The 13,444-nt window shown below is 36.4% G+C and overlaps 1 protein-coding gene and 1 long non-coding RNA gene across 6 annotated transcripts in view; one reads left to right on the forward strand and one right to left on the reverse strand.

Moving 5' to 3' along the window:
- Nucleotides 1–13,444, reverse strand: part of ARHGAP26 (Rho GTPase activating protein 26) — a 504,960-nt gene that overhangs the window by 350,493 nt on the left and 141,023 nt on the right. For all 5 annotated transcript variants that reach the window (XM_074212710.1, XM_074212712.1, XM_074212709.1 and 2 more), the window contains exons 2-4: nucleotides 13,207–13,302; nucleotides 10,918–10,979; nucleotides 7,369–7,440 (exon numbers count right to left, since the gene is read on the reverse strand). In XM_074212710.1, the coding sequence (XP_074068811.1) occupies nucleotides 7,369–7,440; nucleotides 10,918–10,979; nucleotides 13,207–13,302 (230 nt within the window). The remainder of the gene's footprint in view (nucleotides 1–7,368; nucleotides 7,441–10,917; nucleotides 10,980–13,206; nucleotides 13,303–13,444) is intronic.
- The window catches only part of LOC141506180 (uncharacterized), a 28,544-nt gene that overhangs the window by 956 nt on the left and 14,144 nt on the right, over nucleotides 1–13,444 (forward strand). The window contains exon 2 of the long non-coding RNA XR_012473784.1: nucleotides 12,986–13,088. This is a non-coding gene — a long non-coding RNA (uncharacterized LOC141506180). The remainder of the gene's footprint in view (nucleotides 1–12,985; nucleotides 13,089–13,444) is intronic.

Raw genomic sequence — 13,444 nt, forward strand, 5'->3', positions numbered from 1 at the left:
GTAACACTAAGAAATTTTAATTTTTATACATTAGAATATTACATATAATATCAATACTCTAAATCTTGGTAGAAATAACCAGGGATGTGTTGGAGCTTGTTCATACTAGCTCATAACATCTGATTATTACATTTTCAGTGTGAGCATTTACACATTGGAAATTAGAAAATTTTACAAATAAGAGTTTGGTTTATTGTTTTATTGATTGTTTAAATCTCAGTGATGGAGAAAGTATTATTATTGCAGACTCAATTTTAAACTGCATCAGGTGTACATTTTTCCCAGAGACCAAGTTGTTATACATTAACCAACATGATCCTAGATAGACCCTATATAGACAAAAATTCATTAGGGAGAATAAAGGATCTTGAGACTGAAATGTTAGAATCACACAAGCTAGATAATTAAGTTCCTTTCAGAACTTCAAACAACTGCTACTCCCTAAACATATCTGTACTTCCTTTCCCACCTCCATCCTTTTGTAGTTTCCTATGTTTTGAATGTCTCTTCCTTTGGGATTTCAGTTATCAGTCTCCCAAGTCCAGAGCAAATGCTATATATCTTTTCCACAAAGGTTTCTATGATTTTCATTTCCTCTCCCATGGCTTAAATTGAAATGGAGTCAAGTCAGAGGTTACAGAATTAAAACCTGATACTGATGCATATTATCCTTAAGATCTTGGGCAATCACCTTGATCCAGCTTTAGTCCTAGGAGTCTATCTACAATCAAAGAATCATAGTTCCAGAGTTGAAAGGGACCTTAAAAGCTGGGTCATTTTGCAAGCAGGGAAACCAAGGCCAAGAAAGGTTAAGTGATTTACCCAAGGTCACTGAGTATCTGAAGCCAAGGCTTGCCAGATCCAACTAGGCCCAGTTTTCTGTCCAACCTAACACAATGCATTTATATCCCACATATAGGACTTCTTCAAGGTCTTAATCATTTTTGTACCTCACCTGTACCTGACAGAACCCTGTACATCACAGGTAAATAATGAATTTTCTGAAAAGGAGGCAATGAATCAAAACAGATGAAAAGGAAGAAACCATAAAGCCCAGGGGAAAAGGGTCCTCAGATTGTGCCAGTTTTTGTTTTTAAATTTGGTGAGTAAAGCTTCTCCAAAAAAGCTCATCTGTTTTATATAACAATCAGGTCCCTCTCTGTCAGTGACTTAACTAATCAGTGTGGGTGCTGGCCAGCCCATGCTAGCAGTTCTTTTTAGAGGATCTATGATCTTTGGGAAGTCTCCCTTTACTGCATTCCAACAGGCCAAGAATGGGAAAAGGTCATAGGCCACATGGTACCAAATTTTTGCAATACTCCAACCACTCACAGAGGGTATCTAAATTTAACATCCAAGAGGAAAGCCAAAGATAAGGACAACATTAGCCAGCTTCTGCCCAGAGAAAAAGAGCAAGATCTTTATAAGGACAGTTATGCTTGGATCCTGGACTTTGCTCTTGACCAAAGATAGAGGAATATTCCAATTTGTTGAGATTTATGTAAGACACAGGATATTTTTCTTTCTTACATTTCCCTGACTGAATAATCGCCAATCTCTCATGATACATTCACATTTTGGTGTCTATATGATAATTAAAGTTTTAGCTCTTTGGTCAGGTATTTAAGGCTTTGTGTAATGAGGTACATCCTTCTTTTCCTAGCCCTAGCTCATACTGCTTCTCTCCATGTTATTTAGACTCCAACTAAATTGGGTTACCCATCATCTAACCATATTCTGCATTTTCTAAGAACCAAGTTTTCTTTCCCTAGAGTTGTTCACTATGCTTACAGTCATCTTCTCTTCCCCTCCTGCTGGTCCTACATGTCTTCTTGCACTCATATCAGGTATCATCATAATTTAAAAGCTCTCTTATTATTGTTAGGTCTCCATAGATGGTAAATTCTAGAAGGGAAGATTATTTTAAAGGTTTTAAGTAATCTATCTAAACGAAGGGCTAAATTCAATTCTGCTAGTCATTGCCTATGTGACTTTGATAAATTCCTTTAACCCTCTCAGTTTCCTCAACTGTAAAAGCAAAAATTTGTAGCACTAGATGACCCCCCCATCCCCTCAAGTTAATAATAGTTATCATTATTATTGTTATAGTAACTTATTATTCCAGAATATGTATAAATTAAAAATAACAATAACTCATGGAGCCTCTTCCCTACTAGGCTTCACACTTGCTCTCTAACTTCAATTTCTTACAAGTATCAACAGGTTGTTATGGCAACTGAATATAAGAGGAGAAGGAAGGGATAAATTTAGTATCTGTAGAGGAAGGATTCAGAAAACAGAACTTGGCTGCTTCCAAATGCATCCCCAGTGTCATTGGCTGGCACTTGAAGACTGTACTTTAGATAGCACAGCTTCCTTCATTAAAATGTGTACTAGAATAGAACAGGAATACATATATAGAGAGGGAGTGATAGAAGGGAGAAGATAGAGAACCAAAGCAAGATACAATGTGTGTGTGTGTGGGGCGGGGGTGACAAATCAAGTCCAAACTTGCCAAGTCTCCTTCTGTAGAATTTGGAGAAAAAAAGCACTAGTAGACTATAAAAAACTAAGTATTTTTTTTTATTCCTCTCAAGTTTGTTTCTTCATTTCATATGATACCCCCCCCTCCAAAAAATAGATTTTCTTCCTGCAGTGAACACCTGAAGGAAAGTCTCTTGGACTTCTGAATTTCCTCATTTGATAACTGTGGTAAGCCTCAAACCAATGCTTTGGGCTGGCATATGCAATATGCAGATAGTCGGAGTTTGTGGGGAAGCATCTATGCATCCAAAGAAAAAACAAACTACCAGATGAATTAGTCACCAAAACCATCATGAGACAATATCTCTGTACCCCACTCCAACCTGCTCAGCAGACCCCAACAACCGCAAAGTCAATCAGGGCAGAGACTCTCTTATGTGTGTGTGTGTGTGTGTGTGTGTGTGTGTGTGTGTGTGTGTGTGTGTATCTAGAGTACCTAGCACATAGTTTGGGGACTTTGTTTGGTTATTAGGTTGTTTATCTCTTGAGGGTAAGGACTGTGTTTTCTTTTTTTCCTATATCCTCAGATGCTTAATAAAAATTTATTAACCCAACTTAGCATTCCAGTGATTGCATAGGCATAAGGTGTTCCAGTAAGAAATCTCCCCAAACTATACAAATCTGCACTTTCTTTGCAAACCATACTTTTAATGAGTTAACTCCCTAGGGTTCTTTGACATAAGTGATATACATGGAGTCACACAGTAGGTCTTTGAAGAAGTTAAACTTGAACTCAGATGTTCAAGATTCTAAGGCTAGTTCTCTATTCATTCATCATGCCAGTTTGCTCTCTGCATACAGTGGGTGCTTAGAAAATACACACTGGTAGAAGTGGAGAACAATTAATATAATAGAAACAATATTTTAAAGATAGCTTTGAAATACTTAATAACTCTAATCAATGTAAGACCAACTGGGATTCCAGAGAACTGAAGATGAAGCATTCCACCCACTTTTTGGCAATTTGTAAAATGAAGCACATTTTTGGACTCAGTCAGTGTGTGAATTTATTTTGCATTTCTAAGCATACTATCACAAGGTCTGTTCCTCCCACATCTCCACCTGAAATTGGAGGAGCCTGAGAAAAAAACAGACTTAACTGGAAAAATAAAGTAAAATTTAATTTTAAAAAGATCACTAAATGGAACTGATTTTTTTTGAGGAGGAAAAAAGCAGATTTTTCCAGTATCTGTAATTAAAAAGAAGCACTACCTGATCTATATTCATGCAAGTCAAAGGCTGCTGTCAGCAGGAACTAGATGCCACTTTGCCAGTTTTTGTGGTTTCATCTAAGTGAATCCTTAACATAATTTTAATAGAAAAAAGTTTGAATTTTCATTTCTCAATCTTGGACCTCTGACTCACAATATGATTAAAATTTAACATACCAAAGGCAGACCAAAAAGTATTTCATTAATCAACGTGCATTTATTGAGTACCTACTGTTTACCTGACTTTGTGCCAGGTACAAGTAAAAAGAATGAAATAATCTGTTTGAAAAAGGCTTACATTCTAATGAAGAATACAATAGAAAAACAAAGAATACAATAGAAATATTTATTTAGCATTTACTTTGTGCAAAGCACTGAATATAAAGTGAATAATACAAACATATATGAAGTAATTAACTACAAGGCAGTTGGAAGGGGAGGTGAAAAGATGAGCAGTTGGGGGAATCAGGAAAGGTTTAATGCAGGGGGTATTTTTGCAGCAAATTAAAGGAATAGAGAGTTTCTATGAAAAGAAGATACAGAAGAAGTACTTTCCAGGCATGTGGGATGTCTAGAGCAAAGGCATGGAGATGGGTATCATTTATAAGGAACCAAAAGAAAATTATTTTTGCTGATCACTGAATATAGTACAGAGAAAATAAATAAATCCCCTGTCTGGCATTTAAAACCCTTCACAATCTGGCTTCAGTTTACCTTTCCAAGTTTATTTCATGCTTTTCCCTTTATATTTTCTGTCACAATCAAAATGACTTACTTGTTAGTCCCCATATGCAATAATAGATCTGTCTGGATCTCTGTCTTTTAAAAAGTCCCTAATTTCATTCAAGGCTCATTTTAGAAGGCAATTACTGGAAAAGTTGTTCATGACCTCCTCCTTTATCTGGTATATATATTTATCTTTTTGGACACTGCAAGTACCTAGTTTAACAAACTCTCTGAAGGCAAAGACACATTTTCATTTTGTCTTTATATTATAAAAGTATGATGTTTTTACATATAAGAGGACCTTATATTGCTCTGGATGGAATATTCATATGTTATTTCATCTCACCCTAAAAATGTATTTCCCAGGTGGAGAGCGAAATGACAACAAATTTTTCTGGACAAAGGTGATATGCCCCTGAACACCTGCAGATGGAGCTATTGGCTGTGTCTGGGATTGACCATTCTGTAAAAGGCTTTAATAGCAGGAGAAAAACCTGAAGACAAGTCTCCCATTAATTGGTATCTAATAATCTCCCCACAGTTGGCCTCTAAAACACTGCTAAGGACCAAAGACACTACAGGTTTCCTAGTTAATTAACCAGAGCAGAAAATGAGGTTCTATTCCCTATATCTCTTCCCTCCTCTCCAATCCCACCACAACCCAGTAATTAAGGCCTTTTATTTCCCTATGCCTAGACTAATATTAAAAAAAGGTCTAAATGCTCCAAATAATGCTGCCTAAGTCATTCTAATATGTCATTCCTCCATTCAAAATTAGCATCCTCATACTCTCTCTTTTGTCTCTCATTCTCCTTTTCCCAGTCCCCTGTGTTAAAATCATTCTTTTTTTCAAGACCCAGTTTAGGATGTCACTTCCTCTTCCCGAGTCCTGAAAGTAATTTCTAATCTTCCTAAATTTACTTATAATACATTGTTCGATGAATCTTTTCATACTGATGAACCCTTGATTTGAAGATAATGTGTATAGGTATTCTTTTATCTTCATTATATTTGTGTGTGAGCATATATATATAGGGAACATACTCATACATACAAATATATGTGTATATAAATTTTATCTATATATCTACATTTTAAATATTTATATATTATATTTCTATTTAGACATGGGGGTTTGCACACAGTAGGTACTAATAAGATGAAGTGAAATTACTTTCTGTGAAGTCCATATTATTTAATAATCATAGATCAACAATAGTAGCATCCTTGCTATAAGAAGCTTTGGTTCAGAAGTTTTTTTGTCCCATACTACAAATTTATGTTCCAGTAATGTTCATAAGGAATCTGGGACTCTATTATTAATCCCCAAATTAATTCAATGACCATTACTATTATCATTATTATTCTTATGTCAATACTATGATGTAATTTATGAGAACTTATCTTACTAATGCTGAGAGACCCTAAAAGATAGTCTTAATGAGTTGCTTCAGTTAAAAAAATTCCTACCAAGAGTTCCCAGTCCTCACTTCACTTAGGTTGAGCCTACAGGAGGCATATCCCTGAAGCTCTTCTAGTTTAGTAGAAGCCATCAAGGCTTGCGCTCTCCTGGTACAACTTTGGATAATGCTCTTTCTTCTGATCTCCAATTCCCAGAGTCCTCAACTTTCTTTAAGGTTCAATTCCAGTTTCCCAATGAGGCCTATCACGATCTCCAGAGTTGCTAGTGCTCTCTCCCATTCCCAGAACCCTTCAATATTATTCTGTCTGTGTGTGTGTGTGTGTGTGTGTGTATGCATGCATGCACACACCTGTGTACTTTCTTATATAAGCACATGCATATATCATTCATATATCATGCATATATCATTCATATATCATGTCCCCCTACCCTCAAAGGAATGCAAGCTCCCTAAAGGCAGTTACTGTTTCACACTTGTCTTCATATAGCAGGAACTAGTGCAGTATCAGGCTCATATAATAAAATGTTTGTTAAAAGACTGAGAATCCAGTACCACCTTCATCTCTACCCCATAGAACTATAGTGGAAGAATCATAATCATTATTTTTGTTAATAAGAATAACTATTAACATTTGTCTGTAAGGAAGTTAAAGATGATCAGATAATGTGGTGGAGTTAGGAAGACTCTGAATGTGGCCTCAGCAGTGGACAATTCACTTAACTTTGGACAAGTTTTCTTATCTATAAAATGCAAATAATAATCACCTACTTTACAGATTGTTGTGAAGAAAAAATAAGATAATATACATAAAATGCTTTGCAATCTATTAAGCAGAGCATGTTAGATTTTAATATCAGTATTATCATTATTATATAGCCCTTTGGTGTTTACAATTTATTCACAACAACCATAGGAGATAGAAAATGTGGCAAGTGCTATCATTTTCTTTACTAATGAAAGAAATGAAACCTGACAATGTAACCATTACTGGCCCAGAATTCCAAAGTAAATTGGAAGCAATTGTTCTAAACTGCAAGTCTAAAGTTTTTTCCACATAGCACATTGCCTACTGTAAATATTAATTTAAGGTACCATACATATCATGTTACGGAAACAAGGTCATGAAACAGCATAAAGATATAAGCTTCTTAAAGGTTAGAAGTTTTAAGACATTAAATAATGAAACAATTCCAATCAAAGATATAAATGCAATTTATATGTCATTCAGAATTTTTTGCAAAACGGGTTGAGAAATGTTCATGACACAGACTTATAGACATATATAGTATCAAAGATTGAGAGAAGACATTTAGGAAACCAATGAATCCAACCTCCCCCCTCACACATAAACCCTCCTCATTTTTGATAGATTGGGAAGGGAAACCCAGAGATTGTTCATATACAGGGTAACTTGGCAGGATTCAAACTCTCCAAAACCATAGCAGGTTTCTGAGAGCTCTTACCTTGGCAGCCCCAATCTGCTCCTTGCGAAACTTTTCCAGAGGAGTGATGAGTACTTCACTGGCATTTTCGATCTTAAAAGAAAAAAAAGCAAAAAGGAGAAATGAGATTTCTATTCAGTCACATAGATGTCATCTAACAAGTGACTTAATTTTCAATATAGATAAGTTTTCTTATCTATAAAATATAAATAATAATAACCTACCTTATAGGTTTGTTATGAAGAAAAAATATATACATAAATAATAATATAAAAATAATAAAATATATAATATAAAAATAATATAATAAATGCTTTGCAATCCATTAAGCATGGTAAGATTTTAATATCATTATCATTATTATATTAGCCCTTTGGTGTTTACAATTTATTCACAACAACACTATTAAATTGGTAATGTGGCAAGTGCTACAGTCTCAAGTTCAGCTACTCAGATGCAAAGAAATCTTTGAAAAAAATATGAAAAATTTCCATATATCATAGCCCTGGGTAGTTAAGTATCAATGTAACTTTTACAAAGAGAAATTAAGAAACAGGTAGTTTCTAGATGGTAGGCTGCAATAGTTCGGCTTTTGGTTTTAGTTTATTTATTTTTTGGTAAGGCAATGGGGTTAAGTAACTATATGACTGAGGTCACATTTGAACTCAAGATCCTCCTGACCCCAGGGCCAGTGTTGTATCCACTGTGCCATGGAGCTGGCCCAGACTACAAGAGTTTTAAGAAATTCAGTTGCCCAAAGTTTCTGTTATTAACAAACACTCCCCAAACAGGTCAGTGAAGAAGTTCATAAAGTCTATTTTCATTGTTTTTTACATTTTTATTGCTTTAACATACCATACAAAATCCTCAGCAGACTCTCAACTGAATTCACCATCACAATGTCCAATTCGTCTAAATTTAGATTCATTCTTTGAGTGCTGTATTAAGCACCTACTGTATACACTACGTCTCCATTTGAGGAAGTCAGAAGTCTGCCTACCCTATTAGTAGGTGTTTCCATTACAGAGTGTTCTTTATGTACAATTGAATTTCTTAGTTCATTATATTCAAGTATGTGGAAGAGGACCAATATAATGGCAGATAGCAGGTGATTTTTGCCTTCAGTGGCCTATATAGTGAGTTGTGCTTAAGTGAATATAGGAAATGCTTTCAGTTCCTAAAAACAGAAATATTATTTGAATCCATTTAATTCACTGTGGACAATTATTCCCTGTCCATTGAATCATAGTTCATTAGAGCTGTCAGGGATCATAGCTACTAGTTAGTGGAAGAAACTGAGGCCTAGAGGTGAGGAGATCTATCCAAAGACACACTAATAGTTATACTTGTTTTATGTCTTGTCTTTAAAATTGAAACTATAAGCTATTTGAGTACAAGAGCTCTATCCAATACTGTTTCTATCAAATAGTGTTCCTGTCACTACTTAGCCGCACATAGGAGTTAGTCAATTAAATAATAAATAAATAGGCAACCTGTCACAGGAAATGGGGTCAGGGAATATAAGAGGCACTAATGTAACCTGACTCACTGACACTAATAAGTCAAATTCATAGCCTGACTGAAAAGAATAAGCCAGTCATTGTTCCCTTAACACAGGGTCAAGGCAGTTTGGAGAGTAGCGTATTGTGATCTGTTTCTCCCACCCCCAACACTGAACTCTGCCAAAAACCAGACCCCAAGGGAGTCATTTCCCTCTTAGGCCAGATGCATTCAACACCCTTACCACACAACTCCTCCCTTTCCCCAACTCCAAACTTGCTATTTTTCTCCCCAGAATATCCCATGGTAAATGGTCTAGAGAAATGCAATTGTCTACCCCTCTTTTGTGGGGGTCCATGCATGCTACCCTTCCATGGAAGACAATATACTCACTGTGGAGTAAAACTTCTATTATCTCCTAAACTAGTATGAACCATATTCTCTACTAAGTTAAAAAGCAGTATCCTGGCTGAAAGAAAGAACCAAGCCTTTCCTACCTCTTCCCAAAAGTCTTTTCTACTAGCCAACCTGCTTGGTCAAAGGCTCTGGGTTTAGGGGAAAGAGAGGAGGAGGAGGAGGAAAGTACTCAGCAACCAAATCCCCTCTAATCCTTGGATATTTGACTAGGGCCCAATGAGCGAAGAGATCATCATACCACCAAAAGGAACTTTCAAACCACCCTTTAAGTTGGAATTTAAGGAATTCTGAGCAACGGGCAAATACACTTTATAGAGTCCATCATCCACTAACCCTACACTGCCAAACTAGAAAAGTGGCAGCAAATCAGCAACCAAGGGGGGGGGGGGGGGAGAATGTTGAAAGTCGTCTTTAATCCTTGAAATTAAATAATAACCCTGGTTCTCATGAGCTCAGAGAACTTCACATATGCTATCATCTTCATTCATTGAATATGATTTACTTTTTAGGCTACTGAAAAGAAATATCACCTGTCAAATATTTGCATTCCATATAACTCTTGAATGTGTTTCACATTTAAATCCCTGATCACCTCTCACCTGCTCTACTGCAATGGGACTTCCAGTTTCTAGTGTCTTCCCACTTCAATTCATCCTCCAAAAAGCTGTCAAATGTTCCTAAATCACCAGCCTGATTATGTGACTCCCCTTTTTAAGAATCATCATTGTTGTCTTTACAAGGTTTCCTAACTTGTATTGTGTCACTGACTCCTGTAGTAATTTGATAACACCTAGGGGCACCTTCTCAGAACAATGATTTTTAAATGTATTAACCTAGCTGTGTGGCCTTGGGCAAGCCACTTAACCCCATTTGCCTTACAAAAAAAAAAAACACCTAAAAATAAAAAAATTTAAAAAAAAATAAAGTTCACAGATCCCACATTGAGAACCTCTTTGATAAGATAAAATGTAAAACTCCTGAGCTTAGCGTTTAAAGTAATTCTTCACAATTTAGCTCCAGTCTACAACTTCAAATGTATTTCCCTTCACAGACTCTCATTTCCAGCCAAAATGGTTTATTTGCTATTTCTTGAGTACACAATTCCCCCACCCCACCCAAAGAATATGCTCTCTCTTGCCTTATAATCCTAAATTTAATTCAATGACTCCATTCTCATGCTAAATCCTACTGGGAACCTTTTCTGTCTCTCCTTATTTAGGTTTCTTTCTCCTTCATATTATTATATGTATATTTATTTGCTTATATGTTAGATTTTACCCTATCCCAGAAGACCTTTTTCATTTTGCTCTTATTTTGGGTTTTTTTTTTTTCATTCCAAGCACCTTACACACTTAATAAATGAGTGTATTGAACTGGACCCAAGAAAAGATTTGACATAGTGAAGCTAATGTGCTAAACTTCAACAAAAAGATAGGAAAAAATCAGTAGTAACTCATAAGCAAGTACATATTAATCCATTCAATCTTCTTTTCTTAAGCAAATGCCATGAGTTGGGGCATGGGAATACAGAGAAAATCTCAAAGAGCTTTCATTCTAATGGGAGAGACAACATACACAAGGACTAGACCACAGTTCTGTGATTCCCAGAACAAGGGCAGGGACAGAGGGGAGTTAGGTGTCAATCATACCTACCATCCGAATCCGCTCATCTTCAAGATTCCTGAGAACAGTGGCAAACTCTTGCAAAGACCTTGCTGAAAAAGACAGGAGATGACAAGGAGAGAATTGAGCTTTCAACATTATGTACTGTCCACTCCCTTTCTTTATCCATTTATTCCCTCAAGGGATCCACTCTCCAACTCAGGCCAGAGGTCAAAAGTCAGTCCTATCTTCAGACTGTCTTCTTTTTTTCTTTTCTTAATCACCATTAAAAATGATCTAGAAATGTATTTTTATCCTATGCTGCAGGATTTCCTCAAGGAAAAGATGTGACAATACCCAGGAATATGGAGATCAGGGATGGAAAGAAAAAGAGACCATGAGATCCGGGGCGGGGAGTAATATAGGAATAAATATAGTAAGAAGTTTGCTGTGGAGAAAGCAGTTTGCTTTGGAGTTCAAAGATTTCCTGTATGGAAAATGACCTCCACAACCTTTTGTCATCAGCCTCAGTTAATTCTAATGGTGTCAGGAACTTGGCCTTTTCCTTCAGCAACCATACCAACCAAGGAGAGATCCCAATATGAGATAATAGAAATCAGAATATTGGCTTTCCTTCATATTCTACAAAACAAATAGCTAGTGATTTCTATAGCTCCCATGAACAGCAAGACCCATATGAACATACAGGATGTGGAGTAGGACCCCATCATGATCATCATTAAATCATCCCTAAGGGACATAGACAAGTGTGTATACCTGTCCTGATGACCAAAAGTACTCTTAAGAGAACTAGGGGCTTTAATTTGAAATCTCTTCATGTGGAAATTAAACAGAACTTAAATAGTCTATATTTGATTATAGAATCATAGTCCAGTCTTTGAAATGGTTTGAGTTCTTGATTTCTTTTTTTTTCCTCCCAAGTTGGTTAAGTTCCTTGGGGGGGGGGGGGGGGGGGGGGGGGGGGGTGTTTGAATAGTGCTGGTATTACCCCAGGGAAAGTACAACTTCTTGATTTTTCTATTCTTGTTGATCAAATCATTGCAGCAATAATATCAGTAATTGTACTAACAATAGTAACATAAATTTTATATTAACATAACACAGAACTTAAAGCTCACAGAATATATTATCATAATGACTAATCCTCATAACAATCCTGTGAAGAAGAATTGCAAGTGTCCTGACACCCATTCTACAATTGAGGAAGTGAGGTCCAAAGACCCACCTATGGTCAAAGCTAGTAAATTATTAGAGACAGGTTTTAAATCCCTGTCATTCTGGCTTCAAATCAAATACTCTCAAAGCAATACCACATTCCCTCAATGTTGTCAGTCAAAGCAGAAGCAGGAGTAGTACAGGGTCAATTGATTTGGTATAAGCCAAATTGTTGAATCATTTATTTTGTCTCTCTTCAACCTTCCCTGTATACAGGTATCCCCTTCATTTTTTACTCTCACTATAAGCTCCAGACATAAGGGGGAAAAAGTCACAGAATTTCAGACTAAAGAATTATAAACATGATAGCCCCCCCCCCTTCCATTCCCAAAACACTCAAGATCTCAAAAGATCAGTTCAATAATGGGCCTTTTGACATGGTCATGTGGACCCATGACAGCTACAGGTAGTGAGAGAGGCCACATAGGACCATACAAAGATGCCCTACACCCTAGATGAGGGATCAGGTTTCCTGACTCCTTTCCTAGGATGTCTTATTGCTGCAATAAAAGGCCTTTCAGTTGCCCATAGCTGACATGGATCCAGGGAAACTTGTATTCAAGTCTCAGCTCTCCCCCACAGCTTCCTGAGTGACTACAGATCAAGTCCCTCAAATTCTTGCTTCATTTCTCTTATGAATGAAATAAGATGGGGGTTAGACTAGATCAGAAAAATTAAAAATTAGCATTTTGTTTTTCAGTAGTTTCAACTGTGTCCAACTCCTCATGACAACATTAGGAACTTTATTTTCTGGCAAAGATAATAGAGTGGTTTGCTATTTCCTTCTCCACCTAATTGTACAGATGAGGAAACTGAGGCAGAATTAAATGACAGCTACTGAGTGTGTGAAGTAAAATCTGATTTCAGGTCTTTATGATTCCAGACCCGGTACTCTTATCTACTACCACCTAGATGCCCCAACATTTTCCAAGCTTCTGGACTAGATAACCTCGGAAGTCAACCACATCGAACAATCTATGACTGCTGTAAGTATGAAAAGTAAAATACTATTAACAAACCATGGCCATACATCCTTTCTCAAAGCATCATTATGGAATCCAAAGTATCTCAAATATTTTTAAGCTTACCAGTTCCCCAACTTACCAATGCACATTTCATCATCTGTCTCTGCATCTCCTATGCATTGAAACTTAAATTCATTTAGAGAATCAGCAAATTTCCGCTTAGCAGAAGACAAATCTATCAAGAAATAAAGAAAAAGAAATGAATATGAGTGTTTCTTAATTAATCTCATAACTAATTACTAATGGTTATCAAACATTGTACTGATAGAGGTTCTCACTTAACACAAAAGAGGTCTTTCCAAAGAGGGTCATGTCTA

Source organism: Macrotis lagotis, chromosome 1 (assembly GCF_037893015.1).
Source record: "Macrotis lagotis isolate mMagLag1 chromosome 1, bilby.v1.9.chrom.fasta, whole genome shotgun sequence".
NCBI classification, from domain to species: Eukaryota; Metazoa; Chordata; class Mammalia; order Peramelemorphia; family Peramelidae; genus Macrotis; species Macrotis lagotis.